Below are 23667 nucleotides of genomic sequence, written 5' to 3'. Positions count from 1 at the left end.
CCCAGTTATTGTTAAGTGAAAAGCAGCTATTTTTGTGGCCATGGTGCTTTTTGAGAGGTTGATGAGGCTACTTTTGCCAGACTCTGATTTTAATCGAACTTAGATTTTGGCTAAATCAAATCTCCTCAGAGGGTCCTGCCCTCTGTTCCCCCTAATGGTGGATTATTTAATTTCATCTGGACTCTGGCCTGCCTTTCATTTTTGCCAGGAGGAGCAGTGTGTTCCCTGGAGCTGTAACACCCCACAGAGAAGCCCTCTCCTGCAGCTCCTGCACAGCCTCCCCAGCAAAGCCCAGGGAACCACAAATTGAACTGAAAACTTTCTCTGGTTTGGAGTGTAGGTGTATGACCTGTGCCAGAGGCATCCATTTAAAAATCCCCATATTACAGGGGAGCTGATTCTGAGACAAGGTGGGGACACAGATTCCAGCAGCCTCCCACCTAAATCAGACTCCAGTTTTGGGTCCAGATGGCTGTGGGTGCCCCAGCCAGGATCTGAGCTTATCTGATGATTTTATGGGGAGAAATGAGACCTCAATAATTGACAAAAAGCTGACAGGAGGAAGGAGGAGGCTTCATCTCCTTCGCTTTTCAGTGCCAGCTCTCCAATTCAGCACCATCCCCATTTGCACATCAGCTTTTAATATTTAATTGCAGTTCTGCCAAGGGACTTTGCCTCCTCTCTTGCACAGAGGAAGGAGTCAGCAGCGTGGTGCTGGAGAGCCCCAAGGAGACTATCAAATGGCAGATCCCAGGCAGAGGGAAGCGCTCTAGCATGTAAGTGATTTTTACACAAAATCTCCTCCCAGATCACAGGAGATGGAATGAATTAATATCAGAAAAATCTCTGTAAACCCTTAGCAGCTAAGGGGAAGCTGTGCTGGCTGTGGGAACTGTTCAGGGTGGGCTGACAAGGGTATTTTCCTCGATTGCCTGTATTTAAGGGAAAGGAGGGATAGGGAATACTGCTCTCTTAACAGGCTCATTTTGCCACAAAGTAAATCCCTGGAGGGCCCTTAACCTGGAATTGTTTAATGTTAGACACCACCACAAAAATGAGAAACAACCCCTTAACAGTGGGAGGTGGGAGCCTGTGATCTGAAAGATCTGTCTCTTCTCTAACACCATGGAAAACCAAAAAAAAAGAGGAAAATTTTAAAGCAACTATTAGAAATATATTTTCCTCCCTCTGGTCTTTATTTCAGACATCTGAATGGGCATGAGAAGGGAAGCAGATATTCACAAGCTGCTGAATTACATTCTTATCCCCCCAAAAATCTGTCCCTTTTGAGTGCATCTGGAAGTGGGCACCCAAACATGGGTGGACAATGACTGGACACTGAATAATATTCAGGCCAGAGACACAGAAACTGCTGATGAGACTTTTTTTTTTTTTTTTTACAAGCAACGTGGCTTTTAGAACAAATACTTTCAAAATGTAAATACAAGTACTTAATAATCCCATGGTTCAAATGTCTGTGTCAGTAATTAAAAAGCAATTACATATAACTTGTAGATCCCCAGAGCTCTGCCTACATTCAGAAAATGAACCCCAGATGACCTAATGTACTTCCAAGTGTCAGATCAGTCACTGCAAATACAATGCCTGAGACTTCTGCTGCACATTGCTGAAGTCTGGAAAACAAGAACATTTTTGGCAGAAGAGGCCAAGGGATACTTAAATTTCCAGTAACTGTCTGAATCCAGAGCTGGTTCAGGTCTATGTGACACTGGAAACATCAGAAAAATTTAACTAATGATGCATATGCAAATTACATTAAATAACTTTTAAATTATTTAAAGCTAATTTTCTTCACGTCTTTTCTTTCCTCAAGTCTCTCACTGTCACAGAGATGAACTTGGGGATGCAAGAGAATGAGATAAGTGGTAGACAGAGTAGAAAAGACCAATTCCCTTCATTAAGTGTGATTTAATTTAACTCTTGTTTGCTTTAACCCCTTTTTTTTTTTTTTTGAAAAGTGAATTTCAGTGGTGAGGTTTGCAGATTTATCCCTGAAGACAGCACTTGTTTCACAGCCCTTTCCTGATGGCCTGGTCCCCTGAGTGGAGATGGACACTCTGAGTTTTGCCCTCTTTTCCCTGAGTCTTCACATCCAGCACCATAACCTTTGCTCTCTTGTTTCAGTGCCAGCAGACAGAAATCATGGAAAAAGCTGAGAAGCTGAGGCCAGCTCAGTCCTTCCCTTCCCTGTGCCATGCTTCCAGGAGCAATCCAGAGCTCAGGACTGTTCTCCTGAGGAAAGCTGTGTCTGTCTCAGAGCTGGTTGCCAGGTGGGTGTTGAATCTGTGGTTGCTGCTCATCTCAGGTCTGAGGGGTTCCAGGGAGGATTCTTCTTTTCCACCTCTGCAACAAACAAATCTCACTCAGATAAGATATTTTCCAAGCACAGCATCCCAAATTGTCAGGTCTCAAGTGAGAGGTGAGTGTTTTCTGTCAGGAGTGCTCCTGTCTGTTCCGTATTTCCAGTGCATTATTATGTCTTGGAAGACAAGCCCTGATTTAAAATCCAGACACACTCGACAATCTTCACTAAATATAATGACACAGAGGAATTTGCCCTTGACCCCGAGGACTGGAGCATTCCCAGGTGGACAATTAAAGCTTTTAATCTTGGTAGTTTGTAAGGTGCCACAAGGGAAAGAGCAAATGCTGGAGAGATGAGCTGATGGGGAGAAAAGAGGGGTACAGGCACTGCATCCCCTCCTGGTTTCTCTCAACTGTCTCTTACCAAAAGGCTCCAGGGAGAGTCACATTTCAGCCCAAGCCTCTTAAGGGCTGATTTCTCTTCTTGTTACAACCCATAACTGAGATCAGACCAAAAAGCTGCCAAGCGTGAGACGAATGAGATTAGGAACAGAACCCAAAGCACATCTCCCTCCATGTAAGAGTGACAGAGCAGCTGTCAAGTCTGTCTCTTGAACTTCCCCATGGGACAGTTTAGTTCCAAATATCCCAAAGATTGGTTAGTTTCCACTGTAAATAGCCATCTCTCTGCCAGGGGCTCTGGAGAAAGCTGAGAGTACACTCCCCAGAGCACAGAAGAGAAGGAAGGTGGTTTCCTCTGCAAAGGTCTCACTCACCACCGGTGTTATGTTAGGTCAAGTACTGACTTAATAAATCCCTTTACATTAGGTTAAAGCTGAATAAATTGACCTTCTGGAAAGCCTGAGTTCAGCTCCAAGCTATAAATCAGAAAAGTGCAGTAATACACCTCGTTCAAGCAACTTAAACTCAAACACATCCCCCAGCAGTGGGGACATGGATGCTCCAGGGACACTTCTGCATGGAGCCTGGGAAGACAGAGCTCACAGTGGCTCTGGCAGTGCTGCCCTGAGCTAAAACCAGCCCTCTTTGGGAGATTTCTCACATCTCTGTCACTCTTCAAGCTTGCCTTTGGAGTCTATTGGCTTTGATATTTTCCAGAGGGTAGGGGAAGGCAGAACAATATGCAAAAATAAATTCAGGCTGAGAAGGGACTCAGGTGCCATTTCCTGTCTTCCCTGCAGGTACCAGCGCATCCTGAATGGTGATAAAAACATGACCAAGCAAGAACATCTCAAGGTGAGAACCAAAGATTCAGAGCTGGTATGGGCTGTCCTCACAACATAAAGCTCCAGTTCTTGGCAATGAGAGACAAACAAAACCCCAGCATTTTCTGCAATAACTGGTGCTGTTCTGAGGACAGCCCAGGACAGGTCAGACCCAACTCCATCTCAGTGTGTACAGATGGACTGACATACATAAGACGCTCCAGGATGCAAGTTTCATGTATAATATTCAGGTTGCTGTGGAGAGAAAAAAATTGTGGAGGTAGAGACTAACAGAAGACAATCAAGAAGTGAAGGACCCAGCAGAGGATTTAGAACTGGCTTGAAAGTCATTAAGGTGCCCAGAGAGCCACACTGGGCTGGTAGGGATGACTCTGGGGTATCTCTGCCCTCCTGCACCAGCAGCTGGAGGATTTTTGATGTTGTCCTGTGTGTCTCAAATTAGGTTCTTGTGTCATCTCTGCCATTCTACTCCACCATTCTAGCACTTTTTTGGTGTTTTTTACTGTAATGGGACTTGGACATCAAGTTCATAGGTAGATTTTGCATTTAGGGGTCTCAATTCAGCATCTTAAATGGAATTCCTCCCCAGCCAGAAGCTGTGACAACTGTTCTCACATCATGGCAAAGGGACACCTCCCACCTGACAGTGTTCCTCATATTTTGATTGCAAACTCATTGGCTTAGTGTGCAGTTCTTAGCTCTGTGTTTGCTCCTCTGACCCTGCTTTGTGATAAGGGGCCTCATACAACCTGGAATAAAAAAGAGAAGATAACACGTTGGAAGCCAGATATTCTGGCCTTTATCCAGCTTTTCTGCTAAAAATGGGGTTGATTCCCACTGACCACAGAAAGATGAATTCCACTTAATTAAACAAAAGGCAGAATCTGAACATTTATATTTTCAGTCCAGGTTTCTAAGAAAAAACTGGAGATTTCTCATTAAATGAAAAAGAGGAGTTTTTTTCCCCCGCTGTTTGGAAACACATTTTCATAGAGCAGGAGGATAGAAATGGGAATAAGGCAATGATTCAAGAGAGAAGACAACCACTGGCCGTATTTTTCTTGTTCCAAGGCTTTCTTGCATGTTCATCGACAAGTCAGGAGAGTTCACTGGAAACATGCAAAACAGAAACTTCAGCAGTTCAAAGAAAGGCTAGAGTTTAAATTGTGCCCCCGACATTTACTCCAAGAAACATGAAAAGTGATGGGTTATTCTTTCATTCCACAAAGTTAGAAAACTGACAGATGTGATGCTTGAGGTAGAAGAGCAGGAAATAAGAATGTCACATGATTTATTATTGAAACTATATAAGAACTTATGTTGATGCTATGTGTTTGGGGTTTTTTTTAGCTGATGGAAGCAAGATATCCCTCACAGAACAATGCCATTCCAGTGGGGAAAAACCGTGTCCTACCTCGGAGTCATCCCTGTGATGTGTGCTCAGGAAAGCCCACAGAAGCTGTTCCCATCCCTAAGATTGGTGCTCCAGCAAGGAATTTCAGAGGACTCCTGACCAGCTCTGAAATCCCCCCGCACTGTCAGAATTCACACTGTGCTCCACTGGAGGCACCATCTCCCAAAGGCCCTTTGAGGAAGAGGGAGGCTGATTACAGCAACATCCTGACAACAATCCAGCACCTGAGCTTGGAGAGCAAACCCCACAGAGACCCGGCCTTCCTCTCCCCTCTCCAGAGCATTCAGAGGAAGGCACCATGGAGTCCTGCCACCACCACAGGGAAGGAGTCTGCTGCAAAGGTCAGTAGGTGCTCTTCTTCAAAAGGCCATGGAAATATTCTATCCTTATAAATTCCTGGACTTCGTGGTGGTGATTTATCACCCACTGATGTCAATCCCCAGGCACAGGGAACAGGTTTCCCTGTGGATGTTCATGGCTAGTGCCATCCAGCTCTGGGTGATTTAATGGCACCAAGGGAAGAGGTCAGATGTTCAATAAAATATTCCTTTCCCTGGAGGGGAGGATTTGGTAAGAATGAGCAGCCTAGAGACAGACCTGCATCGAGGAAACATGGGAAATTATATCAACCATGTTTATATCATCTGGAATATTAATTATGGATGAGATCCAATCAGAAACTATCATGTTCATCTCTTCGCTGTGTGATATCAGCCCCCATGAGGGACTGGTCCTTCACTGGGAGTGCAGCAAAGGGCAACACCAGTCACAACCAGGTTTGAGACACAAAAATCATTGTGGGAGTTGGTAAAGGAAATGGATGGATAATCTTGTCTCTGAAAGGTGGCCTCAAAATCAAAGACAGGTAGAGAAAATACCACTGAGCTCTGGAAATGAGTGGGAGCATCAAAAATCTGTGAAGCACAGCCCTTGGACAGAACAGAGCAAAGCCAAGGCTGGGTCCTACAGGAATAAAAACCCACCTTTGGCTCTGGAAAGCCTCTGGTGCTGTCACTTTCCCCACACCAGGCTTTTGTGCAGTTCCTCTCCTCTATTTGTGAGGATTTACCTGTTTCCCTGCTGTTGTTCCCACACAGGAGGGGAAGCAGTCCCGGGTCATCTCCTCGGTGCCAGATACAGCTGATGACTCAGCCACGGGCAGAAGCTGTGAGTTGGATTTATTTTGGTTTCCAGGCATCATTGCCACCCTGTTTCCACCTCTGTAGAGCTGGGAAGGGTCTGTTTGGTCCTTACACAGGGTTGTATTTCCCACAGAACCCCACAGCAGATGCTGACCAGGCAATGCTGCCTGGGGACTTGTGAGTCCTGCCAGGACTGGACATTCAGGAATGTGGCCAAGGATAGGGAGCACAGACCCCTTGACTGCAGCCCTGATTAGTCCCACTACACAGAGCTGGCAAATCCCAGCCCAGTCGGGATCTGGGCCAGTGATGAGTCCACAGAGCCATGCTGGCTCTCCCTGTGCTGTTATCCCAGAGGTTAAAAATAGCTGCTATTAAATACCAAGGCAGAAATGCATCCATGTTTAGTTTGGGATGAGTAATATCTCCCTGCACCTCAGCCTTGAGGAGAGGAAGAGGGAGAGGTTCCTTTGTACCTAACTAAGGAGCCTTGGCTGGGCTCCTTTTTGAATTTGGCAGCAGTGGTGTATCAGGGAGAGTCATCCTTGGCTTAAGATAGGGCATGTAAGTGATCCCTAATGTTATGATATCATCAGGACTAAAGCAGGTCAGAGATATTTCAAGGCAAGAGGCATCTGTCAAGAGTGAGAAATCCAAGCTTTGCATGGGAAAGGGTTGAATTTTGCCAAACTTTGCTGTTTGACTTGTGGCAGAAAAAAAAAGATCTCCAAAAATCCCATAATGACTGGATTAGAGACCACTGGATCATCCCACAATTTGTGGCCTTGGATCAGGAATCCACAATCTCCTTAAACCATGTATTTAGGATTTGCTCTTTTTTTCTTTCAATTTCTTTCTTGCCTTTCACACAAGAGGGGGGAAAAAGGATCACACACTGCCTGGATTTGAGACCCTGTATTTAATTACCCAGCTGCATGGGAAAAGAGTCTCTCACAAATGATGGAGCTGAGGTTTCCACAGCACTTCTGGGATTTTTTTTTTTTTAGTATCAGAGCACATGATGTCACCAGGCTATCTAGCTCAATGCTGTCACACTTTTGTGTGCCTCTTCCAGAGCCAGAAATGTCTTTTCCTCTGGCTGGCCAGGGGTGAATCATGGCCTATCTTAGAGCCTTACACCACTGCCCAGCCCCTGACTCAAAGGCCTTGTAATAGCCACGACTTCATGTGCTTCACTGGAAGGGCTTTGTGTGAGGTCCTTCTGGGGAGGCAATTCCATCCAGGGAGCTGGGAATACGACAGCCACCACTGAGGTATGTGCTGGATTTGTTCAGAGACAGGAGTTGTAATGCTTCCTAAAAAAGTCCAGGAGCCAGCTGTCCCAAATCTCTCAGGGACCAGACACATCCAAGGCTGTACCTGTGCTGTGTTCCATCATTCCCATGGAGTGACAGAGATGTTGGTGCTCCACGAGCCCCAGCAGTGACCAGGGCAGGTCTTCTATGGGAGCTTCACAGGGACAGCCCCAATGCCCTTCTTGAGGGATGGGAAGGGGACATTCCAGACTTGGGATGGGGAAAGCAGCATCGAGTGGTTTGAAACCACAAAATAACACAGTTTCCAGGGGCTGGGATGTCTGATATGGAGGGCAACAGCTTGGCAGTGTTCAAGACAGCTCTGCTGGCTGGAATTAGGTTTATCAGCAAACACGTGTCAGTTTGGAGCTAAATAACTGCACAAGAAGTCAAAGCATCAGTGGCTGCATCTCTTTCCAGGCACAGCACAGTCCCACCTGACACACTGCTGCAGGCCTGAGCATTGCTCAAAGGGAATGGCTTTTACACCCCCTAGAAAAGTACATTCCCAGGCAGCCAAACCAGCTGGGCTGTGCCCCTGGTCACGCTGGTGATATCAGATGATCCAGAGGAAGCTGCCACCAAAACATCACCAAGTCACTAATTAAAGAGGTCCAAGTGGCTGCAGTCTGCAGTAATGAGATTAAACTGAAGACTTACACAACAGAACAAAATTCTTCCTGGGAAGGAAGACTTCAAATCAAGGAACCATTTTTCCCAGAGGGAAATAGTTGAAAGCTTGAGCCCTTTAATATTCAAAAGGAGAAGGCACCAGCTGATTTATTGCAGGTAGAGTCTTCTGAGTACCCTGGATTTAAAAACCAACAACTTCTAGATGAATTTTGGCAATCAGAGAGAGGGAATTGTGGCCAAGGAAGAGAGAAGAGGGACATGCACACATTTGTGTATGTGTGTATTAACACTGCTCCATTATACAGAACTTCCACCTGGAGGGCACACAGGGATGTTACCTCGGTGCAGAGCAAAGATCAAACAGTAGCCTGAGGTGACTGCAAATTACAGAGCGTCCAGGCAGCCTCAAACACACCTGCAAACCCCTCCTCTCCTCTATTCTATTCTATTCTATTCTATTCTATTCTATTCTATTCTATTCTATTCTATTCCATTCCATTCCATTCCATTCCATTCCATTCTATTATATTCCACTCTACTCTATGATCATTTCCATCTCTACACAAGGGGAATTTTCCAAGCAAGGAGAGGAGGCGAAGCAGAGGGCAGGAAGCAGCGGGATCTCCCATCCTGCACACAGGGAGACCCGGGTTTAGCTCAAGGGTTTGCTTGAACAGGAGAAGCTTCATCCCCTGCTGGCTGCAGCATCCCCACGCTCTGCTGCGAGGGGGTGCGGTGCCATCTAGCGACAAGGGAACCGACTCGTTCCGCCCCCAAATCGGGCGCCGCAGGGATGCTCCGGCCGCTGTGTCCCAGCCCCGGCGGTGGCGGGGGCTGTCACCCTCCCTGTCGCCGTGACCCGGGGCTGTGCATCGCTCTGCTCGGCAGACGGGCTCGGGAGAACATCGCCAGTGAACTGGAAAGGTCTGAAAGGCGAGCGGGGGGGGAAATGCTGATTTAAGATAAAAGGCTGTGCTCATGCCAGAGACGGCTCCGAGTTCAAGGAAGCTCCGGTATTTGCCATGATAGAGGCTCCTGCAGTCAAAATAATCCTTAAAAGCTCATTTCCCTTTCAGCAGTTGCTGTTCATGGGCATGACAAGCAGGAGGTGAATGTCAGGACCTCTGTGAGTGGCCAATCTGTCCAGCTCTCACTGCTTTGTGCCTCTGCAATTCGGCCAAGAGGGAAACTTGGGGTGTTTAAGCACAATATCCATCTTGTCCCCCAACTCAAACACCTCACATCACAGATAGAAGGGCAGTAGGACATGCCACCTGTCCTCTGTCACCTCTCCCTGCCCTGCGACCGATTGGGAAAGTGGTGATCACATGCATTTTTTGGGGAGGCTGCCATGGGAGCACACAGTAATTCCCAGGGATTCTTGGAGGGCAGGGGAGGGATCAGCCTCTGCTGACCAGCCTGGCCAAGATCTGCCAACAATCAAAGCAGACAAGGCTTGTCCTTCCTAATTGGCTTTTCCTGCAAGCCCCAGTCTCTGCTTTCACTCAATCTAACCTAAAGAGCCTTTCCCTTGCTAAGACCCTCCTGCCCCCTTCACTGGGCTTCCAGCAAGAGCCTCCCCACCTCAGTCAGGGGCTCAGGGCTGCCCTTGCTCCAGGCCCTGGGGCTGCTGGTCTCTCCCCTCACACACTCAGTGCCTCTCAGAAAATCCCAGAGCCTCTGTGATTTATTTTTTCTCATTTCCTGCCTTCTAATTAATTGCTGTCTTTCAGGCAGGAGGACAAAACCCTTTCCCCAGGGGCTGTGCAGAGCTGTCAGGTAGCTCAGATCTCTCAGGGCTGCAGGAGGAGTTTGCAGGGGCACTGGTGAGGGCACAGGTGGAAGTCACAGCCCACAGCAGAGCAGGTCCTTCACCTAGGGATGGAGAGAGACAGCAGGAGTGTGAACAGGCAGCCATGTGTGCAGACAGAACACACAGATGTTGCAGATGAAAACAGAGCTCCACACAGATACACACACACACCCTGTGTGCTCCTGCCAGGCACAGGCAGGCCATGACACACAAATACCCACTGCCAGCTGCTGACTGAGCTGATTTGCTCTGCCCTTCACCTCCTGCATTTATGTCCCTCCATCCACATGGTATGAATAACATCTCTCAGTTCCCAGGTGCTGCTGTGTTTGCAGACACTGCTGCCCCTTGGTGCTCCCTGAGCAGGTGTGTGTTTGCTGACAGCCCCTGCCACCCCCAGCCCTCTGCCCCACCACCTGGCTGGCCATCAGGGGCCTGCCTATCACCCTCCTGGCAGCTCTTTTTCTGATCCTCATTTATGGAGGGAAGCAACAAAGAAGGCAGAGACCACATCAGGAGGAGGAGTGATGATCTCCAGAGGCACCAGGTTTTACACAGACAGCAGGGGAGCAGCAGCTCACAGCCCTGCAGGATGGTGAAAGAAACTGGGCTATGGCAGGGAGGAGCTGGGCCCTTCCAGGAGCTTCAGTGAAAACAGATGTTCATCTGCAGCTGGACACGTTGTGATGATGATGTGGTGCCACTTGATATTGGCAAGGAAACCACACCTCATGCTGAGCTGCAGGCTGGGGGATGTGCAGCATCCTGATACCTGCAGACCCACAGGGAAAAGAGAGGGGCAGCAGCCCCTCCAAACACTCCTGTAAAAGTTCAGTAAAACTATTCAGGAGAAGTGCATGAAAAAATTTAAACATCTCAGTACTCAAAGGGGGCTTATGAGAAGAGGGAAAGGAACCTTTTACATGGGCACATAATTAGAAGGGGCAATTATTTAAACTAAAACAAGGGGGAATTATTTAAAACTAAAAGAGGAGAGATTTAGATTAGATATCAGGAAAAAAGGCCTTTACTCAGAGAGTAGTGAGGCATTGAAATGGGTTGCCCAGAGAAGTTGTAGATGCTCCATCCCTGGAAGTGCTCATGGCCAGATTGGATGGAGCCTTGAGGAACCTGGCCTAGTGGAAGTTGTGCCTGTCCATGACAAGGGTTTGGGAACTGGATGATTTTTAATGTTCCTTCCAACCCAGACCATTCTGGGATTGTGTGAAACTGGAAAACCAGCACCAGTTTCTTCACCCTTTGCACCAAGGAGCATGGAGTGTTTTATCTCAGGTGATGGGGACTTCTGGTACTGGCACAGCCAACCCACATCTTCCATTGCCACAGGGTAATGTTCTCAAATATTCACTCTCTAAAGGTGTCAGAAAAGCAAACCAAAGAGAGAACAGCTGGGCCTGGTTCAATATCACTGGGTACATCAGTCAAATTGGTTTCCCAGCCTGCCAAAGCTAGACTCTGAAAACCACCCCCAGAGCCTTTGGTTATGTTTGTATTTACAAATTAGCTTGGCCAGGCAGGACCACCAGCTCTGGCACAGAGTTTTACCCACCATTAACATGCTAAAAATAGCCCAGCTGAACTTTGAGGGCATGGAGAGTCCTCCAGGTTTGAATGCTTTATTATTATCCCTCTCCAAACACTTCCCAGAGCAGCTACCTGTGGCACCACATTGCTGCAATGACAGGAGCAATTCTCCTCTTACCATAAAGCAGGGAGAGTGGTTGTCCTTCTTTAGTCACTTAGTCTTTAGTCACTTTCCCAAAGTGAATTTTTTTCATTCTTGCTTCTGAAAACACTGGAACTGATGAGGAAACAGAGAACCAGAAAATGTAGGTAATGCTTGTCACCTTCCCAGCTTTTCTCTTAAAACTCAGAGGTGCCAGAGGGGCCTGGCTGTGAGAATCACAGCCTGAGGACATGACAGTGAGTCAGGGAAATGCCTCTTCCCCATGGCACCACTGCCTGGATGCATCCCTGTCCCATACCAGGTTACACCAGGGGTATTTTGAATGAATAAATTCTGAAAATAAGCCAGGGCCCCCAGCCTTTCCCAACCCCTGTGCAGGATTGCTGGGACTCATGATTGACTCAGCCTGGTGGAAGAGCACTTTCACTGTTCCCCTAAAAATAGACCAAGTGGTTCATCCTCTCAACATAGCCCAGCAGTCTGAGATAAAACCAGCTGCCAGAGACCACTGGGAGGCAGTGAACAGGACCGAGGGTGTGGGGTGTGGAGCAGGGCTCCTTTTGGGATACACAAAGGGCTGCTCGGCCCTGGGTTTCACACTGATTTTCCCCTGGGGCTGTCTGAGACTCGACTCACCTGTTGGGACTACAGAGACCTCCCTGTAAGTAATTTTGGGGTAGATTAGAATGGGGTGAAGCCTTGCATGATAATGAACCTCAGACTGATCCTAAAATGCAGGGCAAAGGAGGATGCTTAGTGTTTTAAGCTATGAAAATGGTGTTGCAGCTCATGGGAAGCCATGGATTTTATTCTGCTGGCCCAGATTTGGTAAATCCTGCTCTGTGCTGCAGGTCTGCTCCATGTATGGTGGCTTTGGTTTGGTTCAAGACCATGGTTTAGGGCACCTGGGTGTGCTCTAGACAGAAACAGAGCATTGTAACTGTGTGCTTTTCTTCTGTCTTAAAATACTGAAAATCCCAGCTTTGAAGCTTAAATTCATGGAGACAGATCTTAGTGTCTACTCTCTCCCAAAAAAAGAAAAAAAAAACTTGTTATTTATGATAATATGATATTGAGCACAAACAGGGGAAATAATCTGTATGGGATCCAGTTGAGCCAAAGGAATGCTGGGGGTGGAGGGAACACCTTCCAGACCCAAACCCTGTTCAGGATTTGGGTCTGCCACTACTACCCTATAGTGGGTAGGCAGCAAAATGTGGACCGTTCAGAAGGAAATAAGCTTTGCTTCATCTTACATCCCTAGGGAACAGGAGGCAGGGAAGGATTAGTTGAGGACGGAATTTCTTTCCTTCTCTCTTCAATCACTGTCTCCAGAGAGGGTTGAGAAATGTGTTTGTGACCCTGAGCCAAACAAAGGGCTTCAGGAGCCTGTGGGGTCAGCACATTAATATGGCCATACCCCACTCCCTGTTTGTGCTCTCATGTGTGCAAGGACACTCCAAAAACCTGCATTACTAGAATATGGAGCAGATATGTGCCCCTATGTGTGTATATGTGTCTCACACATAATTATCCACTTGCCTTTTGGCTCTAAGGGCTGACTCATGGTTACCAGGAGAGCCAAGGACTTCAGGTCCAGCCCTGGGGATGCCCCTCAGTCACTGACCTGAGCTGAAAGCAGATTTTTTTTTCAGCACATGTATTTGTTGATGGCCAATATTTCCTTCTGAGATTCACATCTGGCTGATGGCTGTGAGAATTGGAGTTGTCTTCCTTTCTTTATGTCTCAGGTCTCAGGTATAGATATCACTTTATGAGAAGAGGCAAAATATAAAAAATCCATACTCTTGTTCAGGCAAAGTGGTAGATGATTCACTAGTGGCAATTAAGGGATTCAGCATGGGTGGGAATTTGTAGGAACATCTTGCAAAGGCTTTTTTCAGCCCTCTAATAGAGGCAGTATTTTATAGGATACAAAAGCTTCCTTTTGGGGGCAAACCAGGCAAGGATGCCCTAAACCTGTTAGTAAGAGGGAGAAAATCCTTCTTGAGCACTGGTGAAGGTCCCAGGGCTGGGTCTGAACAGAGTAGTAGGAATCTTTCCTTGAAGTGCTGTACCTCACTGGTATCTTACACTTTCAAGGCAACCATTTCTCTCCCCTCCCACATTCTCACTGGCAATTCGCCTTACTCAGAAACAAATGGAAATTCCAGGGAATCTCAACAGCTACAAGTGGGTTTGGGGTTTTCTCTTTAAAGGATACTGCTAAATTGGTTTGAGGCGTGACTCTTTAGCCCAAAACAGTTTTAAATTTTCTTGGCTGGCGGCGATAAAGAGCCGACAGCGGCATGGAAACACCGGGACAGGAATAGAAAGGCAATGCAGGGCCTTGCAGCTCCTCGGGGCATTTGGCATCCCTGCAATGCCCCGACGTAAACACCATGGCACGGCAAAGAAATGCTGCGAGGTGCACGCCACAGGCCTGATCCCAGCTGGGCCCTGCATCCCAGGCAGGATGTGAGGCTGGAGATGCTCACGGGGCACGCACATTCCCAAGGTATCTTTTCAGAGGGGTGAGAGAGGGCTTCCCTTAAAAGGTCTGGTATTTGTGGCATGCCAAGAAGCCCTCTCCTCAAGCTGAGGCGATTCCAGGGGGGAGCTGAGTGTTGCTTTCCGTGGGGAAGAGGGTTTTAGAGGGAGGGAAGCTGCTGTCATGAATGGCCATCCTGAACTCTGCGCTGTAAGGGCTGAGATGCTGCACTGCAGGAGGGAAAAGGTCCTGGGAGAGGAGTTAGGGATAAAAGTAGTGCTGACAGTGGGATAGGGGAGATAGAGAAACAGGGGGATGGATGTCAAGCAGGGATGTTTATCACCATCCCAGTGAAAAACCCCTCTGTGAACAGCAGATAAAGAGTCACTGGAGGGTACGAGAACGGGCGTGACCCACGATGTGTCAGCGGGACAGCGCTGGACACCCCCGGTGACACACAGAGCCGGGGACAGAGTCACTAAACATCCATTCGGCCTTTATTAACCTTTTATCAACTCTGCAGAGGGACAGAGAACGGGGCAGTGCCGAGGGCACAGTCAGGGCTGCACCCACATCCCCAGGCCCTTGGTACCCAGCCGTGGGTGATGCTGGGGGGATGCTGGAACCCTTCCCAAGGAAAGCCCAGCCCGCAGCAGTTGTCCCACGCGGGAAGGCCACGTCCCCAAACAGCAATGCCACTCGCAGCTGTCTCCCAGCAGAGCTTCTTGGCATTTTTTTTTTGGTGCCCAGAATAGAGGCCTCCACATCCCTGGATTTTTGCAAAGCCCAGAAATAGCCCCGAGCTGCCTTGGGGCAGATACTCGGCTCTGCCTGAGGCTAAATTTTCCCAACTCTTCTCAGAAGCTCTTTAAATTACCTGGGGGGGGTCATAATGCTGCTGCTGCAAAGGACTTTCCAGCTGATACCAAAGAGCCAAAAACATTTGCAGAGGTGATCAAAGATCGTGAACCTTCGTTTTGGAGGTGCTGCAAATTGCAAATAGATCTGATTTTGAAAACCAAGGGCAGGAAACAAGACACTTTTTTTTTTTTTCACTATCTCCCACCTTCTCAGATTTACAAATGCAACTTTATAGATGTGAAAATTGTTAATTATTTTGCTATAATTAGTAGAAAAATTCTAATGCTAATGAAATGATCATTTAAATCTTATTTCCTCTTCAACACAGCTGCTCTTTAGTTACATTATTTTATTTCACTTCTTTGTCTAGCACCTTCCTCTGTTTCCAGCGCTTTTCTTTTCAGCCCATTTCCCACCCCAGAAATCACCTATTAACTCTAAGTACCAGAGCTCCTCTAATAGTTGCAAGATATGGCTTGCAGACAGGGCAAAATCTCTCTTAAACTCTTTCAAAAGGGAATGATTTATATTTATTTTATATGTATTAGTCATTACATTTATGTTCTATACCAGCAGTGCTCCCCACCTCCAAATCAGGGATCTATTGTATGTATTGTATTGCTGGACAAATTTATTTGAAAGGACAAGGTGTACTCATGAAAGTTTGGAATATGAAAAAAAGCCTTGTTAAGTTGTGTGATTTTCATTAATCACCCAACTGTAATCAGTGCTGTTCTTATATCTGAGTTGGTCGGTGAGCACGAGAAAATCTCAGTACTTACTTTTAAAGGTTGATTCCGAGCCTGTATAGTTGTAACAGGTACTCTTGGACCAAAACAGTAAAAAAACACATGAATCTATGTAAAAAGAACATGTTTACAATTGCCACTCTGGCACATAATGGGCTGATCCACGGCAGAAATAAAAAGGTTGAATTTCAAACACACACAGTCCTTTGTAGGACTGAAAATGAGAGAAAGTACTGTGGTTTGAAAACAGAACAAAGTGTGATCTGGTCATCAGGAGGGAGCACCCGTGAGGGTGAGCAGGGTGTTTTAGAACATGACTGGTCCTCAGTCTTTGCTAGATTCTAAAATCCCTTCGATGCTCCCTGTTGCACCTTTGTCTCACCATTTTTATCTCCCCTCCTTCAGAAAAAAAACAGATTTTAAAATACTCTAAAGACTCCTGAGTGGGTCATGAGGGCAATGAGGAACAGACAGAGATTCTCCCCTGCCCAAATCCTCACCATCCCAGGACTACCCTTCCCTGCCCGCCCCCCCCCCCCCCCCCCATCACTGAAGCATCCCAGAACCACTCACCTTTTCAGCAGCCTCCAAACCGGGACAGCAGGGAGCCTGCCCTGCTTCCCACACCTCCCTCAGAATGTGTCCCCTCTGGCTCCACAGAGCTTCCTTGTGGACCTGGGCTGCTGGCAGAGGGGTTAGGACAGAGATTTAAACCTTTCCCCACTGAGTGAGCACCCCCAATGGGCTGCCTGGCTCCTGGATTAGGCAGCAGCAGTGGTTTCCCAGCCAGCTTTTATGGGTGCTCACCCATCCATGCAAATTCCCCCAGCCGTGGAGCTGTGCTGGTATTCAGGAGTCACTTTTGCCAGGGAACTGATTCTCTGGGGAGAAAAACTGGGAGAAGGATGGGACAGATGTGATTCTGCACATGCAGCTGCCACATCCAAGGGCAGAGGCACTAAGAAATGGGATCCCCATCTGCAGGGAGGTGTGGGAAGCATTGGGACAGGTCAGTGAGATGCTGATGTTTCACTGGGATGAACAGCAGGGATTAGCTGGCAGTACTGGGGACATGTGCAGTCACACAGGGGTGTCACACACTCCTGGGTCAGGAGGCTGAGCTGGTAGTGACTGTCTGATGGGGATAACCCATGGCTGATCCAAGGCAGGGGGGGACAACCAGCCTAAAGAGCCACAAAGCAGCATTTCCTTGTCAGTTCTCCTCCATCCCCTCAGAACACAAAGTTGCTTTCAGAATCTGGAGAAATCACTTGTTTTTCTGGCCTGACTTCCCTGGTGCTAAGGAGCTCCAGGGCATGTGTCTCTTTGCTCCTACTGACCTCTGAGAATTGGGTTTGGGTCCTGCACCATGGGATGCACCAAATGTCTGGTGGTACTGGAGCCATGCCACAGCCAAGGCATGAGATCACAGCACATCTCTGCTCCATGGCACAGGCCAGGCCCAGCAGCCAACACTGAAAACCCAAAACTGACCTGCAGAGCAGCAAAGCCAAGCAGACAGCAAGCAGGGGATGGAGGATGCTGGATTCGGGAGGAGATGCTCTCTGCAGCACTGCTCCCATCAGTGAGCAATGGAGAGGGACAGGACTCTGGCAGAAATTGCCCCACAGGGCCACCGTTTTCCCCTCTGATCTCTACATTCCTGTACAAGCCCCCATCCAATCCCAGGCCCCATTACACAACCCCCAGCTCCCAGAGCCACACAAAGGGCTTTGCTTAGCAGCTGTGTTTGCTCAGGGCGGCTGATTTTGGGAGCACAGCTGATGACATGTGGTTGGCCAGGCGACCCGGGAGACTGGTGCTGAGCTTGCAGCTTCCTTTTTTAATAGGTGACTCAGGCACTGGGTAGCTCACTGGGGTTGGTGGTGGGAGCCGGGCTGTGAAGGAGTGCCAGCAGCAGAGGTGGTGGACACCAACAGGTGGGTAGCGTTGTTTGTTCATAGGATAAAGTGGTTTAAATAGAAAGTAGAGCGAGGCAGAGCTGCCCTGTTACTGGTGAGATGGGGTTTTCTCAGGGGAGGGAGGGAGGGGGCAGAGGTTTTGTTGGTGATTTGCTTTCCACTTGTTAGGAGTTGGCTGCCAGGTGTGAGTTGATTCTGGTTCAAGAGACCTGCAATATTATCTCCAGCAGGAGACAGAGTGGTTGAGTGATTTATGGGCAATAATTGGAGAGGAAGTGAGTGAACTTTTAGATTAATATTTAAGAGTCTTTTCCCTCCCATTGCCTTGCCTTCTCCCCCTGTGTTTAGAAAGATCAATCAGTACAAACGAATACAAGGAATTGTTTTCCCCTGTTGCAAGTTTCCACGTCCTCCCTGCCTGCCTGGGCTGTGACTTAGGGGCAGAGAGGCTGTAAATCAAACCCGACCTGCACATACACGGGGCACGGGAAGAACTCAAGAAGCCCGACAGCTGCTCCTCATGGGCTCTCCAAACATTGCAGCCCCGCACACAAAATGTGCAGATTCATCCGGCGCCAGACACTGACACGAAGGACATTTTGCCGACAAACGCCAGCAGGGAGGAGCATTCCCTGTATCCTTCATTTGGACAGCAGCGCCGTCGGCCGCCGTGCCAGCCACTGGCCGGGACGGGAGGAGGGGGGTTTCAGGAGATTTTTTCCTCCCATTTTAGCTCGCAGGGGATGCTTTAATGCCTGAAGTATCGTGTTTAACACACCCGGGGCCGCAGTCGCGCAGTCAATCAGCGCGGGGCGGGATGCATCACTCAGCGCCGGAGCGGATGCCGGGCGCGCCAGCGGAGCCCTTTAGCTCAGCGGGGCAGAAATGCTCAGCGGAGCCCTTTAGCTCAGCCCGGGACAGATTTCAGACTGGGCTTCCACCTCATACACAACAAATATCACCCTCAGCCTGGTGTGCATAGAACCTTTAGCTGTGCTCCAGCATCTCCTTGGAGAAGGGCTCCAGCATCTCCATTGGGGAAGCTCCGCGCTCCCTCCCGGAGGATGCTGCGAATCCGCACCTTGTTCCCAGCTCCTGAGATGTCCCTCGGTGCCGCTCGGATGTCTCAGACGTGACAGCTCAGCCTCCCTGTTAGCGGAACGAGCTGTTGTTCTTCGGCTCTTATCTATAATTAGCGGTTTAGAGGGAGGCAGCAGCCTGTTTCGTCAGGCAGAGACCAGATTTTGTGCGAGCGCAGAGCCAGCACAGGGGGCTGGAGCGGCCCTTCTCCAAGGCAGGAGGCTTTGTGAGAAGTGATAAGCAAACACAGGGCTGTGCACAGCCTGTGCACTGCAAGAAAAATAAAAATAGTCAAAAATGAGAAGGGAAGAAGAAAAATTAAAAGAAAAGAATACAAAGGCAGCGATAAGGAAATGCCTTCAACAAAAGCCTTGTATCTAATTATATCTGCCATTAAAACAAGCCCTGTGGCCTTTCATCCATCCAAGCTAAAGGGTGAAGGAACGGGCAGCACTGACACTGTGCTATTTCCCACTGCCTGAACTGGAAATCTTCCTTCTGATGCACTATTTGTTCGTGGCTGGAGGGGCATGTTGCTTTTCTTTGTGCAGTATGTGAACCTACAGGCCTATAGGTCAGTACAAATTATATCATCTCAGCAGTAATGCCCATAGCCTGGGGTGGGAGGAGAACATTAAACATCACCAGCCCAGCTCATGGACACAGGGATGCTTTTGCTAAGCACTTCTCACCAAAATGATCAATCACAGGAACACTTGTGTCAGCCTAGGCAGGGTTCCTGCCTTGCCATGGGGTGTTCCCATCTCCTAGATGTGGTTTTCAAGACCACATCTATTTCATTTGAAGCACATTTTTGGTGCACAGAGTTGCTTCTTGTCAATTTAAAATAAAACCAGAGTAAGTTTCTTTCAGTATTTTAGAGGAAAACTTGAAAATCTGAACTTAAAAAGCAGGAAACAAAGAAGAGTCACTAGGTTTGTTGTTTTCTAATTCTCATTATTTGGGGGCTGAGGTTTGAGGGCAAAGGATGCTGGATTGGCTGCAGGGCTTCCAGTGTGCACATATTAAAAAGTACATCAGCCCTTTCCTGGCTGTGCAATAGCTGGATTTGTGGAGAGAGAACCCATTGTTCAAACCAAAAGCATTGCAAATACCTCACTAAATCTGAATGCAGCAGCACAAGCCCTGCAGAGAACGGGAGAACCTTCTCGTGTTTTTACAGTGGGAACAGAGAGGTTACAGCCCTGACTAACCTGGAGGGCTGAGTTGCACCCTATAGGTGTAAAGCTCTCTATATTATGTATTTCTGTGATGGGAGGTGGAGATAACCATCCTCACATCTGGCAGATTAATGCAAAATGAAAGTTCTTGGCTACATTTTGGAGTTGCTTCTTTCTTTGAAAACTGAAGCTCCAGTGGGGACCCAATGGGAGCTCAAGATACCAGATCTCTAAATTCAGAGTAGGGTTTGAAGGCTCTACCAAGGGCTCCCTGCTACATCCTTTGGCAAACCTCACCCTTTCCATCTCTCCTGAAATAAGCTCCCAGGGGAGATAAGTGGATATTACTGCTTGTGAGGCACACCCATAGGAGAGTGGTGTGGCCATGGAGCGAAAGAAGTAGGAATTGGCTCAAGTTGGATATTTGTAGTTCCTCCATGTCCTCTGACTTGTTCGTATTTGGTGATGGCCTTGCCCAGGGATGCAGGAATGGGGCCACCAGGTCACCGCCAAAGCATCACTCCCATCCAGGTTCAACCCTCTGCCTCAGCCATGAAGGAGATGGGAATGTCCATGTTTTTTCTCTGAACCTGAAGAGTGTGATGTGAAGTTTTGGGGGACCAGGGTGGGGGCTGTGGGTGGACTCAGTGTGAGGTGCCAGAGGCCTTGGAAAGCTCTGCTGGCCGTGCCCTCCTGTCTGCAGCTCACGGCTCACCACACACCTCTGTCTGTCCCTGTTTCAGATGATCAGGCACGGTCATTTTTAGACCCGTCAGGCAACACCAGCCACACACTTCAGCAAGGACGAGGGAGGTCCTGTGCGCCCTCCGTGAAGGAGCTGTCGGCTCGGTATCTCTCGCAGACAGCTGCTGCTGCTGCTGCTGCTGGCGCCAGCCCCGTGCAGCCGGTAAGGACCGAGCCCTCCCTCCCCAGCCACCAGTGGCATCCCAGCCATGTCCCAGCCGGCAAGTGCCTGTGGGAGGGTGACAGAGAATGTGTCTGGTTCTGGAAATATGAAGAAACACCTTTTGGTTTCCCGAAAGTGACCCTTTTTCCCTTGCCGTTTGCAAATTCAAGATAAATGTGTACAGATATATCATATATCCATGTATACAAATACATGCATAGATCACATACTTATTAAATTCACACACACACATGCCTACATTCATTAGACTATACAGTTTACTCATAATAAGATTTCCTCTTTATTTGCATATTTACATTCACATACATCTATGGAGGAAATAATTAGTACTGAGCAACATATAGGTCTGCATGCTATCCTCATTCCAACAACATACTCACACACACACACACATATATATGTACATATATGCTACATTCAAGCATAACTTTGCAGTGCAACCTCCCTGTGCTTCTCTGTTTATATCCCTCACGCTGGGATCCAGGGATTTAATCCCCCACTCCAGGCTGATCATCGGGTCACAGGATAATAGAGGTTATAAGGATTATGAGGCATTCGTTTTTTTCCATTTCCCCAGTTCCACTGGTGATCCAGGAGTGACATGGGATGGGATTTCGTATCTGCACCCTTCCTGCAGGCACATTCATGTTTCCCCACACACTCAACCTTTTATGAGGCCCCTGTTCAGTGATGCAGTTTCTCAAGTGTTTATCAGGGAGAGGTCCAGACAAAGCAGTGTCCGTTGAAAATAAATAAGTGGAGACTGCATTTGGAAAAAATTTGGTTAGAAAACAAAAAAACAAAAAAAAAAATATTTAAATTACAAAGCAATCAATCACACAACTCATAATGCAATTACAAATGCAGATCAGTTTCATTTTTTTAATATTGAAGTGTAAGGAAAAATATAGGCTAAATCAAACTTTGGAGAGATCAGTGCTAGTTTTGATTTTCTTCTCCTAATTTAAAAAAAAATATTTGGGTTTTTTGGTTGTTTTTTTTTGTTGACTGAGACATTATTAAACATATATCTGATCAATCTGGAATAAGACTGCTTTCTCAACTGCACAGAGCTGCCAAAGAACCAAAAAGGAAAATCACACCTGCATAGTTTTGAGTTCTCTGTAATTGATGTACACCTAAGTATACATAAGTATATACAAATATATATGCTGATAATGTGTCTTGCTGGGCAGTTTAATGGCATTTCTCCTCATATCTTTTCCAGAGTACTGTGAAGGACAACTCCATTCACTCTCCCCACAGCGAGAAAAAAAACAAGGTAGGAAATGCTTTAGATAAGCACCGTTATCTAACCAAATATTTGTGGCCTGTGAGTGTGATCTAAATACCCACACAAGGCAGCCAGGAGCACTTATATTCTGAATATAGCTATCAGCTGCTCTGCTGCCCTTCCCCACATTCAGAAGTTCTTCACAGATTAAAAAAAAAAAAAAAAAAAAAAATTAAAAAAAACCCAAACCCCTTATTTTAAAAAGTACATTCCAAGTACGTTGGCTCATGCGAAAGATTTGCTTTTTTTCACTCACTGCAAAATATGCTGATTTTGGTGTTCTAAATGTGGGTTTCTTTTACTAATGTTCGAAACTTATTTTTAGCCAGAACAATCTGTGTGTAACAGAGTGAAATAACACCGTGCACCATTGCTTTGAGCAACAACTAATAATATTCCGGGCATAACTCTGCAGACGTAACTGCACAGGCATGCCAAGGGTCAGCAGATCTGGTTACTGAAAGGAAAGCCACCAGGATTACAGTCTCTTTTAGACAATGATTAAAGGCTTCAGCTACCTTCCCTCTAGATGAATGCCCAGGCAGTGCAGGTTGCAGGTATTCAGTTCAGTGTTCAGTGCCCAGGATGCACAAACTGAGGAGAAAAGTTGCAGAAATGGAGGCTCAGAGGGAGACTGGACAACCACAGCCCACTCTGTTCACTTCTGTACCAGCACTGCTGTGAATTTGAGATGAGGTCAGTCTGACTGAGCATAAACAGGTTTAACTTTCCTGGCTCCAAGCTATAGGTGTTACCCCAACCTCTGGTCTCTCAGCCTTGCTTTCCTCCTCAGGCAGCACAGATCATCAGGCCTGCTGATTCCAGCAGTTTGCAAACCTTAGTTAGCCTTGTGCCAGTAAAAGTCAGCAAGTCAGAAGAGCTTTATTTAAGTCTCCAGCTGTGTAAATGTGCATCTATTCTTGTGCAAACGGTGATATGGGGCACACTTCTGAGTGCAACAGAAGAAATCATTAATCTGATGAACATCCTTCCCCAAGCCCTCTCTCCTGAGCAGTGAGTGGGCACCCCATAGTGCTACCAAAAGCTCATGATGTTACCTCACCAGCCAACCTTATCCACTCTTTTGGACATTTTGGTTCCTTCTCCCCATTTTCTTCTCAGGACCTCTTCACAAATAGCTCCTTGTCTTTCTCCTGCACCCAGATCTTTTATTCTCAGACTCTCTGTAGGTCCTCAGCCAGGGACACAAGAGTTTTGGACACTGAACTGCAGGAGGGAGAAGTTAACTTTTTGCTGATTTTTCTAAGTCAGACTTATCCTTCTTGTGGTCACTTTCTCTTGGCCACATAGTCCAAACCAGGCACCTCTGTTGTGCTCTAGCTGGACTGAATCCTGGGAACTGTACACTAACCACCTCCCCTGGACTAGAGACCTCGCTTTGCTGTGGAACCAGGGCTAACACCAAGCCTGGAGCGTGTGCAGTGATGTGATTTTTGGAGTGCTGTGTGCTACTGAACCAAAGGTATGGAGCTTACTGGGTGCATGGATTTCCCCCGTTGGCTTTTCCCTTTGCTGTTCACTCCATTAACAGCCACAGGGATG

General features: G+C 47.5%; 1 protein-coding gene across 2 annotated transcripts in view; it reads left to right on the top strand.

The window, feature by feature from the left end:
- The first annotated feature begins 642 nt into the window (after positions 1 to 642).
- The window catches only part of LOC310908557 (uncharacterized protein), a 42521-nt gene continuing 19496 nt past the window's right edge, over positions 643 to 23667 (top strand). Inside the window, exons 1-8 of one of the 2 annotated variants that reach the window (XM_083859708.1) lie at positions 643 to 776; positions 2146 to 2291; positions 3528 to 3582; positions 4923 to 5327; positions 6084 to 6153; positions 20626 to 20789; positions 22039 to 22092; positions 23295 to 23484. In XM_083859708.1, the coding sequence (XP_083715834.1) occupies positions 2164 to 2291; positions 3528 to 3582; positions 4923 to 5327; positions 6084 to 6153; positions 20626 to 20789; positions 22039 to 22092; positions 23295 to 23330 (912 nt within the window). In that variant the 5' untranslated portion in view covers positions 643 to 776; positions 2146 to 2163 and the 3' untranslated portion in view covers positions 23331 to 23484. Of the gene's footprint in view, positions 777 to 2145; positions 2292 to 3527; positions 3583 to 4922; positions 5328 to 6083; positions 6154 to 20625; positions 20790 to 22038; positions 22093 to 23294; positions 23485 to 23667 lie in introns of those variants that run through there. The other variant, XM_083859707.1, reaches the window with a different exon arrangement.

The sequence above is a fragment of the Zosterops lateralis genome (genome assembly GCF_965231275.1).
Source record: "Zosterops lateralis genome assembly, chromosome: 1".
Taxonomy (NCBI): Eukaryota; Metazoa; Chordata; class Aves; order Passeriformes; family Zosteropidae; genus Zosterops; species Zosterops lateralis.
The sequence above is the reverse complement of the archived record's forward strand: the minus strand, read 5'-3'. Positions and strand labels throughout refer to the sequence as shown.